The sequence below is a fragment of the Camelus dromedarius genome, chromosome X, assembly GCF_036321535.1.
Source record: "Camelus dromedarius isolate mCamDro1 chromosome X, mCamDro1.pat, whole genome shotgun sequence".
NCBI classification, from domain to species: Eukaryota; Metazoa; Chordata; class Mammalia; order Artiodactyla; family Camelidae; genus Camelus; species Camelus dromedarius.
In genome coordinates, this window is record NC_087472.1 from 110,333,445 (window position 1) to 110,357,263 (window position 23,819).

Here is a 23,819-nt window from a genome sequence, read left to right on the forward strand (position 1 = left end):
GTCGGGTGTGTGGACTTGCTGGACAAATGGATGGGGCAGGGGTCATGGAGGAACAGAGCAGAAAAGAACTTCAACACTGCCACCCATACAAGCTTGAGGAAGCGGGACAATTAAACGGCTCTAATCTTTAGGTCCTCTGTGGCCCTAACTTGCCTTTGTCTTAACCACATTTTCTTGGCAATGGCTCTGGGTTAGGAACTCCACCTCTTTACTCTCAAAAAAGTCCTGAATAAAGAAGCCTGATTAATGTGTATGAGGGACTCATGGCCAGCAAGCAAGAGTGGTTCAACTCTGAGACTCCAGGACGCAGCCCAAGGGCGGAGATGTCTGATCCTGCAGTGCAGACGGCAACGGAGGGCCAACAGGGTTGGCGGAGCTGATCTCCACGGTTTAAGTAGCCAACAATCTGGAAGTCTTTCTTCTCCCTCCTCAAACAACGGCAAGCCCTACACCCTCTCCCACGGTTGCTTTCAGAGCAGAATGAGAAACCAACGCCAGACAGCAGACCTGACCCTGACCAGTGACCCCCACCTCCAGTCCACCTAGGCCTGCCTAGTTTCAAAGGAAGAAGAGCCATCCTTTGGAGGAAGAGACACTTCACGTGGGACTCTGGAGCAGAGCTGCGAGCAAAGGGATTGAAAGCTTTCTCCCATGAGAATAAAGAAGACTTGCAGGCAGAACAAGGTCGTGCGATACAGAGCTGTGGCCGAAAGCCAGAGGAGGCCGCGTGCAGAGCCACGATTCGCCAAGGGGCTTCCTGGCTTGTGGGCAGACAAGGGGGGCGCATGTGTAGGGCACGACCTGGAGTTCTGTGCAGGCAGGTGCAGGCACACACACCTGCAGGGGTGTGTGGACTCCACCCTGGGGTGTCATCAGTGCTCACCACACCTGTGGATGTCCTCAGTCTATTTCTCCTGCCCTGGCCTACGTGCCCTTTCTTGTAACCCCAGCTGAAGGGACGGCTCCCTCTGTGGCCATGATGTCTGAGCAAGCCTCACCCCTGTTCAGAAGAGCCGCTCTCTACAGAAGCTTCCCCGTGGTGGGATGACCTCTCTGGAAGTTTTCCGAGGACAAGGTGGCAGAGAACGGAAACATCTACCCTACTGGCAATTATGGTAATTGTGCTTCTATTTCAGCATAAACCACAGCGCCCTTTCTGTCCTCTCCGCCTGCCTCGGCTTAACGGCAAAGCTGCGCTAGGCAAAACCCAAACGTCAAGTTGTACAGATAGAGTGAGAAGTCAGTCTTCAAAGCTTCAAAGATTGTCCGAGAAGCTTATTTCTTGCAGGTTTTCCTCCTTCTAAAAGGAAGGCTTTTTTACTTGCTAAAAATCAGATGCATAAATGCATTGATGAGATGGTTGTTACCGACACGGTTTGGCAGGCAAGAAACGGTCATGTCGACGGGAGTACCTGACAGGCAATTCTAGCTTCAAATGATCCCAGTTAAAAGGCTTAAAATGCTGTAATTTTGTCATTTTTTGCTCTTTTCTGGCTATTGTCTTACTTAGGAATGAAAAAATATTATGACAACAGTGTTCCTTCTGTAACAATTTTCTACGAACTGGAAATGTGAATGTGTTGCCAAAGTTACATTTTGCCACGACTGACTCCAAGGAGACCATGGAGGGGAATGTCACTGAGTGTTTGTTCTAAAATTTAAGTAACTGATAAGCGTTCAAAGTCATCTTCGTCTAAATTAGAGTCGATAGGGGTGCCGGCGGTAACGACATTCAGCAAATGAAATTTCGTGTTAAGCACAGCAAGTACTCAGTAAACTCAAGAAAGAACAGAAGCTTGTTCCATCTCAGTTTTTCACATCCGTGGTGCTTGGGGTACCCAAATGGACAAGATCTATTTGCGATAGAGAAGAAGTTTGTTTATAGAAATACTGCTGTTTTATAACCTGCCTTCACTTTTATCTGCTACTTGGGAGCAAACGAAGAGACTAACAGAGCCCTGCCCTAAAGAAGACTTCCCTTCCCACATGGTTCCGTCCCTAAGATAACTGAAGAACGTTCAGCCATCGCTGCCCCCAACCCAGGGCTCCAGGCACCATGTTGAGCAGCCCAGTGGGTGAGCCCAGAAATCACCTGCAAACATAGACAGTTGGCGACCCTGAATTTCCACTCCACTCCCTGGAGATGCAGCTCCTTCAGACCATGGGCAGCAAGTCACGCTCCAATGAGCTCAGATGGCAAAGGCTGAGGGAAGGATGCCAAATACTCCATTTTCTCATGGCGACACATCAAACCAACAGAGGGTCACAAGACCCTAACACATCAAACTGGGCCATTTGCTCCCTTTTCCCACCAAAAAAAGCCTTTGAAAGTCTAGTTAGAGGAGAGATGGTGAGTTGAAGACACACTATGCGAGCAGCGAGGCGACGGAAGCTGTGTGCAGCCATCATAATCCTAAGGGCCATCAATACAGTTCTGAATACATCCCAGGCCTTCTCCAATACATCCCAGCAAGACAGGCAATGATGGAATCCCATTTTGCAGATGAGGAAGTAGAGGCCCATGAGACAGGTAACCTGCCCAGGTTTACCCACCTGCGGTGGAACCTCAGGCATCTGGCCCCAAAGTCTACGCCTTTCCCTGGCCATCCCACTGCCATCAACCCACAGAAGCCACGTCCGGAAGGACAGCCATCCCAGTTAACACCATGTGGGACGTCACGGCACAGACCCACGTCCGAATTCTGCCTCTGCCCTTGGCCAGCTGTGACAGCTTGCTAGACAAGCTGCTCTGCTGTGTGCCCTGGTTTTCACATCTGTAAAATGGGCTCATGCAGCCTCCTCCCCACAGGACCACACGGGGATGACCATGAATGCATGGCACCTGGAGGGAGTGAGGGTGGGCAGCGAGGAGGTGCACGGCCACCATGAGAATCAGGAGCACGGTCGGCGAGGCGGGCGGCGGTGGGGTGACAGGGGTACAAAGCCAGAAGAGGTGGTGAGAATCGGAAAGGCCGGGACCAGAGACGACAACTTGACACCACACCTCCCACTGAACACAGCCAAGGGCGGTCTCATCCCTAACAGCCTGTCTCAACAGGTGGAAGAAAGCACTCCGCTCGTGAACTGCCCACTTTCGTGAAACCGCACATCCACTCACATAGTATAAAAGTCTTCGAATGAGCCCATATTTTTATTTTTCCTGTTCTATTTTTTTTTTTTGGCAGGGGAGGGGTAATTAGGTTTATTTGTTTATTTATTTTTAGAGGAGGCACTGGGGATTGAACCCAGGACCTCGTGCATGCTAAGCACACGCTCTACCACTTGAGCCGTACCCTCCCCTCTTCCCTCTTCTAAAAGCAAAACTCAATAAAGCTTTCACGCTGGTTAGTGAGGATTCTGGAAACATGGTGGATATACGTCCATTTCCGCCCCCCTCCTTTTCCTGACTCTCTTTTGCAAAAGTGACAGAACTGATCTAGAAGGAAAATAACTGACAGAGGACCATCATAGGAAGGCAGAGCGGGGTCCCAGGTGTGCCCACCTGGAGCTTTGGATGCAGGTGGGCTCACACAGCACCTACCAACTGCTCCCCTCTCACTGCCCAGGAAGACACTGAGGAGCAGAGCAGGGATCTCCCTCTGTGGGACGGCCTCTCCCCGCGGCATGATCTGAAGGCTTTGTGCCCTGGGCCAGGTGGAACAGTGACTCCAGAGGGAAATAGGTAGTGGAAGGGGTGTGGCCAACATCCCCACCTGCCCTAAGACGCTTTGACATCAGCTTCCGGGGGTGTCGGGGCAGGCGTGAGCTGATCCCCACTGCCCCTCACAGGGCAGACCTCGTGTGATGAACTGTTCCATGCTGCTCAGCCTGGGAAGAGACCACTGGACCACAGCCACCTGCCGCGTGGTGGCTGTAACGGCTCTTCTGTTGTGAACTCCGCAGAGACCTGCAGAAAGAGCCCGACCTGGTGCCTCCCACCTGGAGACAAAGTACAGCCTCGGGCCACCAAACATGTCTCACTCAAGTTCTGTGAGGTCCCACACCAGCCAAGGGTGCTACCCAACCCCGACTGATGCCCACAATGATGAGCAAACACTGTACATGGAGACACACACACACACACACACACACGTTCCTCTCCATAGATTAAACACCTAGCTGTAAATTGTAAGAACATAAACACAACAGGCAGCAGTACGAGAGAAATGTATATAATTTTGTGGGTAGAGAGAGCCCTTTTTCCCGCCAGTCATCAATCCCTAAAGTCATGAAGGAAAAGGCCTTCAAATTCGACCACGGGAATTCATCAAAACGACTCTACAAGCAACGTGCCAAACAAAAAAGCAGGAAAACCATTTGCAACATAACAAGTGAATATTCATGACTTAACGCATGGACAGCCCATACAACTCAATTAGGGGGCCAACAATTCAAGAGAAAAGTGGCCAAAAAGTGTGAACAGGGGATTCTGAGGAGAAAACAGACAACCGTGGACTAAAACGGAAAGTCTCAACTCCACATGCAGCAGCAAGGGAAATTTAAACGGTGAAAAGGCATTTTTCACCTGACAAACAGACAAGGAAACGTCCTCTGGCAACCGCAGTTTTGGAATCACAATATCTGGAGTTCGTAGGATGACGGAGGAATTAGCGACATCACAGACCAACGGGTGTCCCGGCGAAAAGCACGGGTAAGAGGCTGCAGGTAACAGCTACTAAAACTCCACTTTTAAATACTCTGATCCCGCGTTGTAATCTTGGCAAATCTTCCTTGTAAAAACCGCTCCCACAGATTCACACAGATATACATAGAGAAGAATGTTTGCGACAGCAGAGCTGTAAATAGAACAGCAGAAAGTTGCTGGGAAGTCAGATGCCCACCCCCGAGAAGAATGATTAAATAAACTGTCGTTGAAGAGAGAGGACATGAAAACCGAAATGCTGACACTGAAAGATGCCCAAGTAGACAGGTGAGGGATAAAGAAATGTTGCAAAACATTGGATGGAATTTGTATCAAACACTCACGACAGTTAAGAATCCTATCCGAACATTCTTATAAAGCACTGGCGACCTATTAAAAAAAAGAAATGTATGGAATGACCCATGAACGAGTTTACCTAATGGGGTGGGGTCACATACGGCACCCCCTTTCCCTTCTCAGTCTCTGCATTCTTTGGTTTTGTATAATACGGATGACCTGGGCCGTCAGAAAAAGAATTACACGTAGTGAGTCAAACACTCAGCATAAAAAAAAAATTCGGATGACACAGTCAACAATTAAAAAAATAGTTTTTCTCTTGCAAAGGGGTATAGGAGATGCCGCTGGACAGGGCTTTCAAAACTCTGCCCTGGAACTATGTGGAGGCTAGAAGTCAGCGGTCACTTCCTCCTGACACCTGGTGGACCCTGTACGAACAGAAAACAGCCCCCAAGCCCATCCGCTCCCAGGCTGGTCAGGGACACCATTTACCCCATGGCCACCCGCTCACCAAGAACCCCTCCAACATACATTTCAGAAAGTGTCAACGATGGAACATCCTGGCAAACGGAATTTTACTTTAACGTATCATAGATTCATTTTCTTCTTCAAGGCTGCAAGGAGTTTGAACCTAAACAAACGTATACCCCACTAACCATAGCCCACACACTATTTACGGAAGCCCTGCATTTTTAAAAGTTCACATTAAACTCTCCCAAACAGTCTAACAGCGCATCTCCCTAATTTTTTTTTTTGTTTTTGCATATATCCTGAAGCTTAGTGTCTATTTTTGGAAATCTAGCATGTGATTTTCTTACACTGTCTCTTCATTAAATAAGTTTGACAGTTGTGGGAAGAAAATTAGACACAGGTGGGTCTGCAGGACTCACTCCTTTACAAGGGACGGGCTGTCATCACTTCCCAAACGTCTTCTTGAAGTTTCAAAACCTCATTATGTATCTTGCATTCAGGTAAACAGTGGGCTGTAATGGAAAGTATTTCATGTCTCTCCTGTCTAGATCGGCTTGAATAAAAAAATCTGTTCATTAGGCAGAGGTTTTTGTAATACCAGACCCTGTCAAAAGTCCCAGGGTCGATGCTGCCTGTCTGCAGGCTCTATCTGCTGATTATCTGGGTAAGAGGGGATTGCAACGGTGGGGCTGGAGATCATCTTTCGTCTCATTCAGAGCTAAACTGCCGTTCCACACATACACCCAAGATTTGATACTCTGCAGTAAACTCATGCATTTCCAATTTTAAAAATTCAGCTGCCACATCAGGGAGTTAGCATCACGCTGACGCGATTAAGCAAATTTTACCCACGCGTGCATTTTTTAAGGTGTGCTATTTAGGATGCCGTTGAAGAGGAACTTAATGCAAAAGGACATGTACACATGAACACACACACACACACACACACACACACACAGAGACACTCCCAGACACCTTAAACTCTATTTGAAAATTCCCTTGAGGAATTTTCAATGAAGAGAAGCACCCATGTGAAAATAAAATCCAATTTGTTGCTTGAGTTGAGTTTTAATAATTGTGTCATTGACGGCTTGGGATGCAGAAATTAAAAAAAAAAAAAAAACCAAACTGCTGGCTGAATATTTAAAATACACTTTGTAAGCTAAACACAGAGGTACGGTTAGCAGAGGCAAACTCCTGGAAGATTCCGCTGCGTACCTCCTCCGAGCCATGTCATCCATGGAGGACAGGACTTATGAATCCATGCTGGCTAAATGACAACGTGTTTTTTTGTTTGTTTGTTTAATTAAAAAAAAAAAAAGAAAGAAAAACGTCTGATCTGTTTAGGAGTCAATACAGTACGGCATATGTAACTTTCTGAAAAAGAGTTGCCCTCTTTCAGTGCAAGTTATTAGGTATAAAGCAACCTGACAAGGATATACTGCCCAGCAAAGGGAATATAACCAATATTTTAATACGAGCTATACACGGAGTATATAACCTTTAGAAATGTGAAGCACTGTACTGCACACATGTAACTTACATCATGTTGTATATCAACTACAATTCAATAAAAAATGAAGTAAATTACAGTTGCCCGCTTTCACTCATTACGTTAACAAAGACTTTGGGGGGGGGTGTTGTTTCAGAAATCACAATGCTAGCCGTGTGTAGTCAACTGATACGATCAATTGGTACAACCCGTTCTTTTTTCTGATATTTATCTTTTTACCGGCTTCTTTGTACAACCTCTTTCCACGTCTCACACGTTTTCTTTTTGTTTTATATGAATGTTGCACATGTTTTTTAACTGCTCTGTCCTTGGTCTTTTTACTTTACTATGTTGTTTTTTTTTTCACAGCAGGAAATTTTAGATCTTATGTCATTAAATTCGCCATCTTTCCCTTTTTAAAAAATTTTTTTAAAGTTCTTTGGCTGTTTTAAAAACAATTTTGTATTGAAGTGTAGCTGATTTACAATGCTAGTTTCAGGTGTACAGCAAAGTGACTCAGTTATACATATATACATACATGTATGTATTTTTCTTTCCAGATTCTTCTTCATCATGTTATTACAATAAGTCAGACAGAGAAAGACAAATATCGTATACTGTCACTTATATGTGGAATCTAAAAAAAAATGATACAAATTCTATTCACAAACCAAAAACAGACTCAGGGACATAGAAAACAAACTATGGTTACCAAAGGGGAAAAGGGAGAGAGGGATAAAGTAGGGGCTGGTAATTAACAAACACACATTACTATACATGAAGTAGACAAACAACAAGGACCTACTGGAGAGCACAGGGAAGTGTATCCAATTTCTTCTAATAACATATAATGGAAAAGAATGTGAAAAGAAAACACATATATGTACATATATGTGTTATATTCTCCTTTCTTCTTGGTTCTTTCGCTTTTATGCTCAGCAAGACCTTGCTCCCCTCGACACAGACCTCAATATATTTTCTCGCATTCTCCAGCAGCGCCATTTTCCAAATTCCACCTGCCCAAGGAATTTGCTCAGATAAATGGAGAACAGCAGGGTCGCACAGCAGGCAGGACAGAACTGGACTGAACTCCTAGCTCTCTGCATCCATCACTTTGGTTGAGCGACTCTCGGATTCCAAACTTCAGTTTCCTGGACAACTGACTTCTGTCCCGTGAGCACCGTCACTCTCTTCCTTCTCCGCCTCCTCGTCATCATCACTGGACCACCCTCATCACCATCGCCGTTTCCTTCTTCATTTACCGTTATCACCTGTATCACCATCTGCATCACTGCCACCATCATCACACCTTCCAAATGCACGCAGAGCACTCACCACCGTGCCAGGCCCTGGGAGGTCACTATAATGTCTCCCTAAAAGTTCAATCACCCTGTTGCAGTGAATGCATCTACTCTCACCTGTCTGCCTGAACTGCCTTTTTAAAATTTACACAAGATTCTCTTTCCCCACTTCCTCTTTCTTTTCCATCATTCTGTCTATTATGAAGCCAGGGCCACATGGTTTGTTTATTTTAATTTAAACTCTACAGAGCACAACTTTTAAAAAAATAATTGAAGTAGAAAGTTGACTGACAATATTGTGTTATTTTCAGGTGTACAGCAAAGTGATTCAGTTATATATATATATACACACACACATATATACACACACACACACATATATATACACACATACATTTTTTTCAGATTATTTTCCATTATAGGTTATTAAAAGATATTGAGTATAGTTCCCTGTGCGTTACAGTAGGACCTTATTATCTGTTTTATGTATCTGCTAATTCTATACTCCAAATTTATCCCTGCTTCAAATCCCTTTCTCTTTTGGTAGACATAAGTTTGTTTTCTACGTCCATGAGTCTGTTTATGTTTTGTATATATAGATTCATTTATTTTTTTTTATATTTGGATAGGAACTTTATCCTTCTCTGACTTATTTTGGCTAGTATGATAATCTCTAGGTCCGTCTATATTGCTGCAAATGACAATATTTCATTTTTTATGGCTGAGTAGTATTCCATTGTATAAAAATGCCACATTTTCTTTATCCAGTCATCTGTCAATGGACATTTAGGTTGTTGCCATGCCTTTGCTATTGTAAATAGTGCTGCTATGAATATTGGGGTGCACATATATTTTTGAATTAGAGTTTTCATCTTTTCTGAATATACGCCCAGGAGTGGGATTGCTGGATCATAACGTAAATCTATTTTTAGTTTTTTAAGGAATCTCCATACTCTTTTCCACAGAGGCTGCACCAAACTGCATTCCCACCAGCAGTGTAGGAGGGTTCCCTTTTCTCCACAGCCTCTCCAGCATTTATCATTCGTGGACTTTTGAATGATGGCCATTCTGACTGGTGTGAGGTGATACCTCACTGTAGTTTTGATTTGCATTTCTCTGATAATTAGCAATATTGAGCATTTATGTAGAGCACATTTTTAAACAAAAGTGCAAGTTAAAAAAACACATCTAAGAATTCACACAACATCCAACGTCTGCTTGCAGAAAGACCAGGAGATACATGTGTGCTTTCCTTCAGGAGTTCAGGAGTTTAATGATGGAACACTTTCACGTTCTGGTTCCTATGGCCTCAAAGTGCACCCCAGCACAGCTCGCCATCACGGGCACCATGGCTACAACGTGACAACGATGCATGTGTCATGAGCACCTAGCTCTCAATACCGCCTTGGCGTCACGGAGCCGACAGATGGGGCTTTGCTGCACAGAGCTGGGAGCCAGCACGCTCTTAGTGTACGTGGACCATCCCCCTTCCCTCCCTGAAACCGGTTAAAAACCTGGTCCTCTGGCTGGTGACCAACCCCTGAAATAATTTCCAAACCTCGACTGTGAGTGTCTATTTGATGCAACTGGAAGTTCAGCTCATGAACATGTCGTCCCTAATGGCTCTACATTTCTCCCCATAAAGCCCACCACTGGCCTGCCACCCTCGCTCCCCAGCTGTAGACCTTCACTCTGAAAGTGAATGAAGCCACTCAGCCGTAACCATTGCAGGACGGCCGAGCTCGCCATCTCTGCTGCATCTCTGTCACAGCAAAGGTGCCCACCGAACTGGTGCCCTGGCTTCCCAGCTCCTTGATCTCCTGACACAGGAACTTGCATCTAGTGTTTCAGTCATCATCGTAGATATACGCCACAGGTCTGGAGACACCTGGAATTGTTCTGCCTCTGAAGTTAAACACTTGCACCTTGTTCTAGCCTTCCACCACTTCTCCTACAATCCGACTTGGACTCTCAGCCCATCACTTCCCAAGCCACCAGCCCCCTTCCATCCTCCTTCCCCTCCCGTACTCTGCCATCCTCGTCATTCTCTTGCCAATCACCCAAGTCCCATGCCCAGTCAACTTTTGTGACATTCCCCGGCAAAACTTCAATTATCCATCAGTGTCACGATCCTTCTTCCTGCCCCTGCGTCGGACTGAAAAGCACACACTCCGACTGATGGATGCCCACACCCAACTCACCATTTCCAGGAAGACTAAGTTCAACACAGTATGATAAGTCATCCTGCGTCCAAGTCCTCCCATGCTTCTTAAAAAGGAATATCCAACCTCACTTACCCCCAGCTCCCCCCAAATCCCTCACTTTGCAATCTGGTATAACCCTAAAGTTCACAGGAGTGAAATCCACTGGACCCTTTTTCTCTCTTCCTCAAATGAGGTCTCAGAAGTCTTAGTTGGTGCTGACCCTCCTTCCCGGAGATGTTCCTCCCTCTGAGGCCCATGACCCCACTTCTCCTAGTCTTTCTTCTGAGTGTCTTGCTGGCCTTTCATTTTTCTTTTGGGGATTCTTCCTGATATTCCCTTCCTTTGAATGTTCTACTGGCCCTGCCCTTCCATTTCTAGGAATCCTCAGAAGTGAGCACCTGATTTTTCACACTTTAAAGAAGGTCCCATTTATCAGGAATAAGAGCATTTAAAAATTTCAAGATGGAACACCGATGCATTGAAGGAATCCCAAGGGAAAGACACAGCCTTACAGCTCAGATGACATTCTCTACAGAACAGAAGAAGGACAGAATACCTGGCACTACTTTGGTTGGCCCCGAAATGCTAGTTTTCGAGAAGTAGGAACCCGGAGGTGGATTTGTAAACTTCGGTCCTGGATTTACATGGAGATAAATCTTGAGTCACAAGGTGCTCAACTGTTTGTTTTTGTTTTGTTTTCTGAATTTTTATGTATTTACTGATTTTCTGAGTGGGAGGTAATTAGCTTTACTTATTTATTCTTAGAGAGGGCACTGGAGATTGAACCTAGGGCCCTGTGTATGCTAAGCATGCGCTCTACCACCTGAGCTATACCCTCCCCCACTGTTTTTGTTTGTCTTGTTGTTTTAATTTATTTTTTTCTGTGTGTGTGTGGGTAATTAGGTATATTTTTTATTTATGAAACGGAGGTACAGGAGATTGAACCCAGGACCTCACGCATGCTAAGCATGCACTCTACCACTGAGCTATTCCTTGCCCCCTCAACTGGTTTTTAATATTCTTGCAAAGCATCCTTATGCACTCCCACCGTTGGACTGGTATCCACGTGCGCAAGAGAAAGCTAAGCTCGCCTAGTGATTTCAGCACCTTGGACAGGGCCTTGCAACCAACAGGCATCTGCCCTTCGTGACGCCATCTTCAAAAATTACTTAACTGGGCACCCACTGTGGGCCTGGTCTGTAGCACCCTAAAATAAATGTCTTCTACATACACTCAGCCACAGCCCTTTTGTCAGGGTAAATAAACCTATCACCGAGCAGTTACTCAACGTCCACTGCGTTGCAGGCTCTGAGAATGATTTCACTTACTCCACGACTCTTAGAAAGAGTCCATTTTTAAACAGACCATCCCTTGGACCCACATCCAATAAGCCAAACCCTGGTTAGAATTATGCTGTATGTTTGAGGGACCTGGACCGACCCCTAAGGCTCCTGATTTTCAGAGTTTCCTTGTGGTTCCCGTGGCTTGTGCGACTATCCTGACCTCTTGCTAAATGAGGACTTCCAATTTACTCTCCGCTCTTCAAGACACATTTGACAGGTAGTCACACACGATCTTGACCCATGTCTTGACTATACGTCAGGCACAGAAAAGAGGGGTTCATTCTGCACCCCCCCACCCCCAGCTCGTCTTTCATGAATTCATCCATTATTTTTCCTTCTGGTGGGTTCTCTGCTTCATTTCTGCACCCACAGAAGGTGCCCCAGGGGGAGAGACACTGGGAGAAACTGAGGTTGCCTTACCAGACACAGCCAGTAGGGGGTGCCACATCACAGGTCCTAAGCAACTCACAACCAAACTCGTGAGGGATTCTGGGGTCCCAGTAGGAGGGTTGGTGCTTCTTCCAGATTAAAAAAGAGACTCACTGTTTTCATTGGAAAGAATCTCGCATTAGTCACTGGGTCACAACCCTCAGAAGTGACAGAGGTTTGTTTTTTTAATTGGAAGGTTTGATTTGAAGCCAGAGATTTATTTTCACAATTGCCTTATTGTATTCTCGACTTGCATTCCTCTTTGTAGTCTAGAGAATTTGCTAGTCTCATCCCAAGCAGGTGCTGATTTTTGATTCCTTCACGCGGTTCTATGAATAGCACAGGGTTCTTAATAAAAGCTAACTACAGGCAAATGCCACCTGACACCCTGGAGCCGTGAGCGCTGCAAACGGATGTGGCACAGACAAGAAAGCACTGGCTGGGACCACCTCCAAACCTCCCATCCCTCCACCTGCTCCCTCTGTCCCCTCCCACCACCCATTCACAGGTCTCAGGTAAATATCATTGCATTTCCGAAGGAAGAAAATCAGCTACAATGGCTCCCACCCAAAATAACTGGTGTGCATTTGAGAACACCACGATTTCACCCACTCGCTCTTCCTCCCCTAAAGCTCTGCAGCTTGGGAATTAATTGGGGTTGAAAATCAGACTTGCAATAGTGCCACAACTGCCCAAAGGCTTCACCTGTGTGTCCTGCTGCAATGGTGAGGCCGGCCATCGGCCGATATACAGGGACCTTTCCCTTTTCAAACCTCTCAAGAATTATGTGCACTTCACTCATTTGTCCCTTTCTCCTCTGGGTTCTTATTAGATCGCCTGGAAGAATCTTAAACCCCTTAGCAGCACCTCAATTCTCTTAAGCCAGGGTCTTACCATCATTACATTTTAATTTCTGCATCCAAAAATTAAAAAAAAAATAAAGAGGCACAGAGGGGGCATCTAATAAAGGTGATGAATGAAGGAACCAGCTCTTTCCCTGTGATTTATTGTTGACTGTGTGCACTACGACACTACACTGATGTGGCCTTTCCGGTTACCTGGAAAGCCGTGGCGGGAGGTGGAGCAGACTTCAGGCGACTGCATTCGGATGGGGGCCGACTGCTCATGCATTGTGTGACCTGAGCCAGGTGCACTCAGCCTTCTGCAAGCCTCCCCCTGCCTCATCCACAGAACGGGAGTGATGCCCCGACTGTCGCCAGCACAAAGGGAGGGGATGCCCGGGAAGTCCCGGGCCAGGTGTGGGGGACATGCGCTCAGCAGGCGGTAGCTGTGATGACTATAATGGGCCCACCCCTCGAATTGCACGGTGGTGTTCAAGCTCCAGGTCTGCAGCCACCACGACACCCCTGGTGTAGCCCTCACACCACAGCTGTGTGGCCAGTTCTTCTGGTGTTATTATAACACAAGCTGGAACGGTCGTGCCACAAAGAATAAGACGCTGTGGCACCAGGATGTGGGGCGGGGGTGCCGCGGAGGACAATTCAATAACAAAGGTTGTTTTTATGAACACGGCTTTCCCGGGACAGAAAAACCTGCAGAGGAGAAAGTTATGCTCCATAGAAAGACGCTACCTCCAGGCATTCTGAAAGGAAATACTCTCAGGGACAGAGATCTGCCCTCTCTAGCTGACTGCTTCTCTCTCAGCGGCTCCCGGTGCTGGGTGCATTCATTTTTAAGCCAATATCCCTGTGTTATTTTATGACATGATTATTCAGAACGCTAGTCTCCTTCTCTGGGAGAGTGAAAGAAAGAATATTCCTGGAAAGAAAGAATATTCCTCAAGCTGCTCAGAGGTACTGGATTTGTAAAACAACAGACACCCTGAGAAACGAACGGGATGGCTTAAGGGGAAGATTATATTTTTTGGCGAAAAAGAAGCAACACAATCCTCTAGTAGTATGATATCAGGGTCTAACGCAGATCTCAAAGATTAAAAACCCCTCTCCGTTCTATTCCAGATGCACCAGTAGCAGGAAAGCATTGGAAGTCAGACTTTTTAAGAAGTCAGGGTAGGCATATGAGCTGCTCTAATTAAATAAAACTTCATCAGTCAGTGTGATGCAAGCAGCCTGAGTTTGCTCCGTAGCCAACAAACGTTAGAGGGCCACAGACAAAACCTGTTACATTAACATGTAACACTCATTAAAGAGATAAAATATGCTACGGATTCACACTGCGGAACAGTCTACTGATTCACAGTACCAAGGTGTGGACGACGTGAACTAATTTCCATGCGACATTTTCAGAAGGAAAAATGACTCAGGCAGGCTTGTACTGGTGTCTGTCAAAGCCCCGAGTATAATGCATTCTCCTCACGAACCTCATTAGGGGGAATGTTCTGTTTTGTTTTTCCTAGTGCGTATCCATCATTTGTACTCACTTCTGTTATCCACTAACATCACAGAGATCGTTAGGGAAGAAAGACACTGAGAACTTGCCTCGTCTGAATTCTCCACCCAGCCCAGAGACTGAAGACATCTTTCAAGTTCACAGAGATCGTTAAAGCAAGAGCTAGAAGCTTGAATAATGGTGCAGTCTTCTAGTCGTGAAGACCATGCTCCCACCAAGATGGAGACGAAACCGAACAACGCTTGCTCTTGTAATCAACACAGTTGGTGGCCCTCACGAAATGCAGTCTGCTGCTTAAAACAAACCAACAGGAGAACTCTGTGGCCACGCTAAAGTATCTCTAAAACATCTAGATTCCAAAACTGTCCAATCAGTGGACAAGAAGAAAAGGAAGGAGGAACGAGACACGGAAAAAAGGAAATAGAGAAAAATCTTAAGCAACCTGGTTGATGGTGCCATTTGCTCAATTTTGTCCAATTTTGTCCAATTTTTCCCGGCCAGACCAAGCAATGTTACCATGAGAGATGCAGTACAAAAGACAGGAACTGAGTGAGAAGTTCAGAGCCCACTGATCTGCCGTCCCTGTGCTGAACCGACGTACTCTGGCTACACCCACACCCTGGAACAGACCCGAGATGGCTCAGCTGTGCGGAAGAATGCAGGTCTCCATCATCTCATGTAGACGTGCGAGACACAATTTTAAAGGGAAGACCCTAAAAAAGACGTCCTTCTGGGGCCTCTGAAAAAAAATGCCACCATTTCTCAGAAACAGGGTAACCTCTTAGGAAAAGGAGAAGGGACGCAGGGAACGAGGTGGTCTTTGCAGCAAGAAGAACACAAGGTCCAGGAGAAGCAGACATGATGTGAGCTAATAGCAGCCTTGGAAGGCCCTGTGGCTATGGCACCGAGAGCCTCTGTACCCCAAATTCACCACGGACCTAGCTTTGTGAAAGGCAAGGGATTGCTCATATTTAATTGCTAAAACAATAAAGCAGTGAGAAGGATTAACGCTTTAATTCCCTTTCTTCATTAATGTCTTCCATCACCAGCCCCCAACCCCCAGACACAGACTCCCCCTGGTGCCGTATCCATTGGCAACTGCAAATCACGCACTCGGGGCTGAGATGCTTTTTACACTCTGTTTACCTTTCATTATTAGTGTTTGTTTGGTTACCCTTTTTGAAAGGACAAAACAAAGAAAAAAAAAACACATGCTATCTCTCAAGGCGTCAGGGACACGGGTGGAAACTCATAGGAAGTCAACTAGAAGCAAGAAAAGACTGAACCGCATTTGAAGGGCAGACTGAAGATAAAGGTCCACGTACCCACACTCCAATCCATCTCCTCCGCAGCGTCCCCGTAAGCACCGTGTTTGCTTTTGCCGGCAAAGTCCTCGCTGGAGAAGAGAGCCGTGTGCACTTGCAGGTAAGACAGGACCAGCAGGAAAGGTGTCTCAGCATTCCTGCGAGGGGAAAAAAAAAATCCCAGAGCCAAATAAGCACGTCGGCCACCGTTCTGACTAGGGTCCCCCTAGGATTACACGAGGCCGTTTGAGAATTCAGGAACCACCACCAAAGGAAGCCTAATGTCGAATCTCTGATTCACGGGAAGAGAAGCCTGCACAGGTTACTCATGATGACCTTCTACAGACCAGCACACTGAAGTGCTACGTCCTTGAATGAAAAGCACCAGAGAACCACCTGCATTTTCTTTTCTTTTCTTTTTTTTTTTTTTAATTGAATTCTGTTCTTCCCTCTCTGTATGAGATGAATATGAATGCAGGCACCTTCAAAAGAGTACCCTCTCTGGAATATACATACAGAAGTAGTTGACACTGGACACACTCAAGTGTCTTGACACCATCTTGCATTGTCAACCACTCACATCCACATCTTTCCAACGCCAAGCCAAGTCTGCCTTCCGCCATCCTGCCCACCTTCTACTACGGAGCAGGTGTCCCAGAACGAACGCTCAATGGCCAATGCTGAGTTCTGGAAGTTAAATGGACCGTTCTCTGAACCAGCCCAAATCATCAGTGCTTTCGTCGAGAGAGATGAATGGTGTTGCAAAAGCATCTCGTAATCCACAGTGCACCTAAAGCTACCCTGCTGGAACTGATTTCCTGAGGGTTTTTTTTTTTTTTTTTGACACAGAGGTACTGGAGACTGAACCCAGGACCTCGCACATGCTCAGCACACGTTCTACCGCTGAGCACCCCCTGTTGGAACTGCTGCGGATGGAAAGACGCTGGAGAGTCTTAAGCCATTCCCGATGTGCACCTGGGGCCCTTCTGGACCCCTGCTAGGCAGCCCAGTTACTGTGCGGGTCTCTGGCCACTTTGAAGGGATCACACCCCTTGTTCAACATCTTTGCCAGCAAGTACAAGTTCTAAAGAAATAACCTATTTAACGAAGTCACCAGTGCTTTTATACGTTTACTTAATCCCCGAACCCCTCACGATACCCCACAGACTTCTGCACACAGTGTGGCCTCATCGTACCCAAAACCGTATCAAATTTAGGAACTGGGTAACTGGGCAGCATGTCTGCAATGACTTTACTTCCAATACACAAACGGACGACACGCTGACGGACGCGTTTTTAATTTCCTAACGCGAACGCGGCTTCGGTTCCTGCAGCCGCTGCGGCACCCGCGAGCCAGCGGTTCACACGTCTGGGGTAGGCAGCGCTTGTTCGAGGGCGCCCGCCTTTTGACACAAAAAAGAAGCACAGCCTGCCACAGTCGGGGTGAGCCAGGCACGGCCCCTCTTCGGAAAACAGACCGAACTGAGCAACTGCTTGTGAATCAGTCGCGTCGTGTTTCCTAGGTCCGGGGCTCGGCGATGCATTCTGCCTTGTTTTTTCTCTTACAAGAGTATATGGTGAAGGAATGTCATTATTATTTCACAACTGAGAAAGTACACGAGCACACACACACACACACACACACACACAAAGGCTGTAAGCAGCTTGTTCCACATCTCCCAGCAACTGACGTTTGAAGGCAAGAGAGTAAGAACCCACAGCCTCTGCTCTGTAACTCTGTTACTCCCCAGAAAGAAGACGTATTTTTGTTCAGAAGAAGCATGCGAGCTGTCTTCCTAGCTGATAATCTGCATGTGAGAATGTGTCCCAAAGGCGTCCCGTGAGCTGCTTCCAAGGGTTTGTATCCTTGAAGAACCTGGAAGAATGAGACGAAGCCATGGCACACTGAGGACGTCGGCACACAAGGAGGTCTGTGACGTGTCCGTCCTGGTCGCTCTGGGGCGCAAGCATATCCGTGCTTGGACAAGCTGCACCTCCTTCTCAAGAAGCAGACGAGGGCCCTAAAAACTGGCTTGGATTTCCCAAAACAAACACAAAATTACCCTCTTTCTACTCGTCCCTAAATAGAAAAGCTACACTACGCACGGGTACCATCTCAGTACGATCTCGGGCTCATCTGTTCTCCCGTTTTTTTTTAGAGTTAAGGAAGACAGATAAGGAAGCTTTAAAAAGTCAAGTCTTCCCAGGGCATAGCTGGTCATAGCTGGAAATGCGAGATGTGACTGGCAGTATGTGCTGAGAACGAAGAACGACTGTGTGCCTAGCAACTTGGACAAAAAAGGAAACAGCTGAAGGAAGAGGCGGCCAACGACGTCACTGGTGTTTTATAGCATCACAGGGGTCAGAAGATGCAGGCATGTCAACACATGCGGTGACAATGAAGGAGTCAACGATCAAGTCGGCACAACAGGCCAATAAGGGAGGCCGAGGTAAACGTCCTTCACGATGCGTGCAGGAAGAACGGTCAAGTTGCGTCCGAGTCCAAGACAGAACACTCTGGAGTTCCATCAAGCACTGCGGAATGTGACTTCTGTCTTGGAATGGAGGGGGACCCTCGGTGGAAGGGGAGAGGCCCATTCATGCACTGATTATCAGTACGCACCCGTGTGGAGAATTACTACCCTAACATCTCTCTACCATCCAGTAGAATCCACATCACAGAAACCAGACAAGGTGCTGGGCATCCAAGCAGAGTGATTTGTTTTTATACATGAAAACAAACCTGGAGCATTAAAGAAAACACACCTGGCTTGCAAAAACACCGAAGCACAAAATGCACCACCCCAGAACAGAGGTGTGATCCGTGGAGCGCAGGCCTGCGGGCTGGACAGACAGCCATCACCGCTGGGCTGTGACTGACAGCTGGCTGTCGGAGGAAGGAACTCTTCCTTAGCCATATCCTCTGAGACAGTGGGAAAAGCCACCACTGTCACGGCCAGGCTCACTGTGACGGCCCAGGACTCTCTTCCTCGCTGTGACCTTGAAAACTAAATGACACTCGAGCAAGTTGTTGGGAGGGAGAGTTCTCCATAACAGCTTAACTCCTTTTTTTTTTTTTTTTTTATTAGCTGGAGCACTTCAGTAAACAACTCTTGAGAATTTATTGCTACTGTCTCACACGCCGTGTGAGAAGACAGAACTTTCAGCTGCTACATGCCTTCCCTCTCTCTTTGTTAAAAATACAGAAGGCAGCTCTGCATCTTCCCAGCAACCTGCAATCACTTCAATCTCAGAATCGGAAGATTTACATCCTGTCCACGCGGGAGTGAAACCCAGACAGGAGGATGGTGCCAGCGTCATTTTTCTTTTCTGTCCGCCACGATGTTCTTGAATATCATCTTCCTCTTTGGAGATTTTGACCTTTATTTTTCAACAAGCATCCGCACTTGAGTCGGTGCCGCAGGGAACAACTGGAATGAAATTGGGATGCCTGGGGATTCCTTCGGAGAGCCCTCGGATGCTGGTGACCCGAGCAAGGCATCAACCAAACAGTGGCTCCGGCAGCCATCCAGCTGGAGCCCGTGTGACCGCCACTCTGTACGCGCATAGATGGACATGCCCAGCTGTTCATTTCCTCCATCCAAGGCTGCCACATCGATCCTCCTGACCCAACACCAGGCACTAAAAATATAAAGGTAAGCTGGACCAGACCCTGCCACCTGTGACCCACAGACAAAACCATTAGTAACTGGTCTGAGCTGCTTTCAGTGCTATGACAGAGCGCATCAGAGGACGGACTCAGAGAAGGAGAGGACATTTCTACCTGGCAGGGGTCAGAATGCGCTCCCAGAGAGAGAGACCTCAAAGGTCACTGCAGTGCAACGGGGTACGTGAACGCTTTCCATAAACACGCCGGCGTCTGAGCTCTTGTCCCTGTAAGATGTTCAGAGATTCAGACGTGGGACGGTGGCACAGACATTACCTGGGTATTCACCTGGTGAGCTAAAAGCACAGTGTCTACGGCCTGGGGCCCCAAATTACTCATTCAATAATTCAGAGTACTTTTTTTTTTTTTAACAAAAACCCCCATAGGCAAGGACTTTTACCTGCAACAGAAAGATACCGCGAACAGACAGATAGCTGAGGAGGGGTGTGGGGGGAACGAGGGCTGGTAACAATTTTACTTTGTCTACCTTTTTTACCCTGCTTCAATGTTTTTCCAAAGTAGCATGTGCTATGTTCATAACCAGAGACAAATGAAGATCTATCTTGGGTATTAAAAAGTTGACAGGAAAACTAGGACAGCCACCTCGTCCCCACAAAGACAGAGGTGGAAGAGAGGGACAGCCAGGTCTGAAAGCTGAGGTGTGTAACGGGACCTATGATGCTGCCTTGCGTTTTGTGTCACCTGCGTCCCTCCAGCTACAAACAGCACGCCAGCTTCCCCACGATGACCTCATCCATTAAGGCTCACAAAGGGCTCTCTTTGTGCCAGGATCGTTCATGGAGAGATTTCTCCGTGGCTCGGTAATATTCCTACCAAATAGATGGCTTTTTTTACCCACTGTGGAGTAAACTGAGGAAGCCAGCCTACAGACACCATCCATAACCCCCCTCCACCCCCCACACTCGCTCTGAACTTTAATCAAGGTGCCCGCGTTCATCCACACGCCCCACCAGGGAACAGGCAGAGGAAAGATTCTTTGGGGGCTTCTGGCTTTAAATTACCTGCTGTGCATTCCTCAAGGATCCTAACCCAGAGAGGGGAAGACACTGAACATTGGGGAGGGGGAGAGAGTAAAAATTTCCCTATGAAAGAAGTAAGGATGGAGCATCACTGTACTAGGACATGGGGCACCAAGGAAGAAGACTGAGTCCCACACTGCCTTTGGAGAACCAGTCGTGTCTCTGCTTAGTTCCTAGCAGGGTTACCATGGTCTGGACGGGTCCTTCTTCTTCTAGGCCCTTCTCGCCTGCGTCTTCTCTTCCCCCTCCTCCTCAACCTCTTCCTCCTCCTCCTCGTCCTTCTCCAAGTCCATCCATGTCCCCTTGGGTCCCTGGCGAAGATGACAGACTCCCAGCACACTGACAAGAGACACTGTCCACTCTGAGCTTCCGACACGGAGACCCTGTGTCTTTGGAGGAGCCGTCGGTTAAGTGGACGCAAGGATCCTTGCAGACTATCTCTGGGGACAATGCAGGTGGGCGGTGAGTGGGGACCGCCCAGCCTAAGAGTTCGTTGTGACTTGTTCTGGAAGCACCTAGGGGAAGCATGGCTGCCTGAGGGATGCCAGCCGCTCAGCAGTGTCTTACAAGGAAGGGGGTACAGCCCAGTGGAGGGGGCGCCTCCTTGGATGGACCCTCCACGGAAAACAAACAAGGAAGCCTGTGAGAAGCCCACCACAGTCCCTCTGCCCTGTTTGGGACACCTCTGTCAGTTTGACGCACGATATAAACACAGGCCCCCTCTTCTACAGGCTCCCTCCCCGCCCGGAGACAGGAAAGAAACATTGAAAGGCCGTGAGCCGACGGCCCTCATGCTCACTGGACAGAACGTGGGAAATGTGTGTACCTGGGACCCGTTTCAAAGCACGGTGCTTGTACCCACTCACTGAGCACGGGGACGCAGGGCTAAAAACCCGAGCTAGTATTTAAAAAATTGAGACCCCTGCCGTTTAGAAAAATTCTCCCCAAACAGCTCCCCCCTGCAAAATATTTCTGATTTCTGACTTCCGTGGCAGGTTGGGAAGTCAGCAGCACCGGCCCCCATGCCTGCGGGATCGCGGGCAGCTGGAGCCCTCATGACTCAGCAGCCTGAACGAGGTGGGCCAAGTGCAGCCCCCGTGGCCCCCAGACTCGCACCTCACATCAGGCGTTTCCTCGCCAGCTGGGGCCCCTGCGTACCTGTCCTTGAAAATCTATTATAGCAAAGCTCACCTTTCCTGGTTCCAGTCTGGGTCATAATCCCAGGTCTTGAAAGGGATCTGTGCGTTGGATGAAGCAGGGGTGGTCTGAGAGTGCTCTGTGCACGCCCCGTTCAGGGAGGCGTGCCGTGGACCCGGACCCCGTGCGGCTGAAGACAAGCCTCCTCTATGACCACGTTCAGCTTGCGGTTGGCCCGGCCCGAACGAGGGGGCGCATTCAAAGGACATTCCCGTCCCTAAACTCATATCCCGCTGGACCATCAAAGTGACAAGCCAGTCAAGTACCATGTGCCTCTACGGAACAAGACCACTCCTTAATTATTTAACCTTTCCACTCTTGAGAGTGAGTGCATGCACGTGTATGTGTGTGTGTCCCTCTGTGTCCCTTCATCTTCAATTTGATTTACTCTTCTCCCCATGAATTAAAAATCAATGTCACCCCTATTCCTTTCTGGCTTAATCTCTTCTCTGAACTAACAAAATCATCCCACGATCCCTTTTCTAGAAAGCACCTCTGGGTCAGCTCACAGCCATCCATCACGGCCACTTACACCATCGCCCAGCTGGACCTGGGAAAGGCTGGGTTGGAGGTGCTCTGTAAACGCATCTCAGGAACCGGACGGAGCCAAATGGTGATGCAACGGAACAAGATAAAAGGTCAAAGCTCCCGATGATGCATTTCTCAGCTGTCACAGCTTTTAGGGGGTGATGATGACATAAGCCGTGCTGGTAAGAAAGGCGTATTTATTCACCACAAAACTACAGACCCTGAAAAGTGCTACAGGCAGCTCCTCCCTGTGAGGACCCCCTGAGGGCTCAGCCTTTCCCTGTGCAGGTGATCTCCCCGTTACTCACCCTCCCCGTACTTCAGATGTCCCGCTGGCTTCCCCGTGGAGAGAGGTCTCGGACCGAGTTTTGTTAAAATCAGAAAAAGCGACCTTACAACTCTGGGGAGCCAGAGATGAAAACTAGAACTCTGTGTCATTCCCAAATTTCGGATCTGCTGTCCAGCAGTCCCTAAGGGACACGTTTATGAACCCTGAGAGAGATCCCCAAATGAACTCAAACGAAAGTTATTAGCATGTATTTCACTCTTGATGACAGCCTTTCAAAATACACTTGAACACACACACACACACACACACACACACACACACACACACACATACACACTGAATATGGTGACACAACTTCCGCAAAGCAGGACTTTGAGAAGAGAACACTCCTGGTCAATTTCATACGAACTTACGAATCCGCTGACTGGACACCCTGAGCTACACAAATCAAGTGGGTGTGCATAAAGTCATCATCGTTTCAGAAAATTTCCTCTTCGGACGGAACACGTCTTGATTGGCAGAGAAACACACGGTGGTTTCTTTCAACTGAAACGTTTTTTTAGCAACGAAGCACTGTTTTCACAGAATTTAGACAGGAAACCAGCCACCAAACCTGGCTGTTGACCCAGCAGAATGACCCGGATTCGCCGCTCTCTTTGGGGGACCTTGGAAACATGAATGTCACTCTACCCACTGGCATCGAACCTTTGTACACGTGGCCGCGACTCAAACAAAACAAAAACTACCTTGGGAACAGAATTAACTTGGTTCAAGTTCACCATCCATCACCACGCAGCCTTCATCTTCTTTTCAGGACACCCAGATCCGTCTCCCTCGCCACGGTAATGATTACACTACGCTCGTGAAAGTTTGTGTAAGAGCCAGCAGGGCGCATTCTCCTTTTGGGGTGTGAGACGTGGACTCCTCCGCTTGGAGAAGGGGTGTGGAACTCCCTACCCTCTTCCGATGAATCCATACTCAGACCTTACTACTAAGATGGCAGAATAGGTGTGGAAGCAAAGAAGATGCCTAGCTCGTTATGGCTCGCTCAGGAGAGCCCTCGTGGAGAGTTAGATGTGGGTTTTAATCCACGGTCGACTACTGGCTGTGCGGCTTTTGCCATCACTCACAAGTTTTCAGTCTCCAATTCTCCCACAAGAAGCCGTCTCTTTACCCACCTCCCAGGGTCCCTGGGCAGCTTTGTAAGAGGTGAGGGCTACGAAACGTGCCCAAGATGCTGTGCGT

At 47.6% G+C, this 23,819-nt stretch overlaps 1 protein-coding gene across 2 annotated transcripts in view; it reads right to left on the bottom strand.

Moving 5' to 3' along the window:
- Window positions 1–23,819, bottom strand: part of LOC105086567 (steroid sulfatase) — a 137,690-nt gene that overhangs the window by 44,946 nt on the left and 68,925 nt on the right. For both annotated transcript variants that reach the window (XM_031445988.2, XM_031445987.2), the window contains exon 7: window positions 15,875–16,011. In XM_031445988.2, coding sequence (XP_031301848.1) covers window positions 15,875–16,011 — 137 coding nt within the window. The remainder of the gene's footprint in view (window positions 1–15,874; window positions 16,012–23,819) is intronic.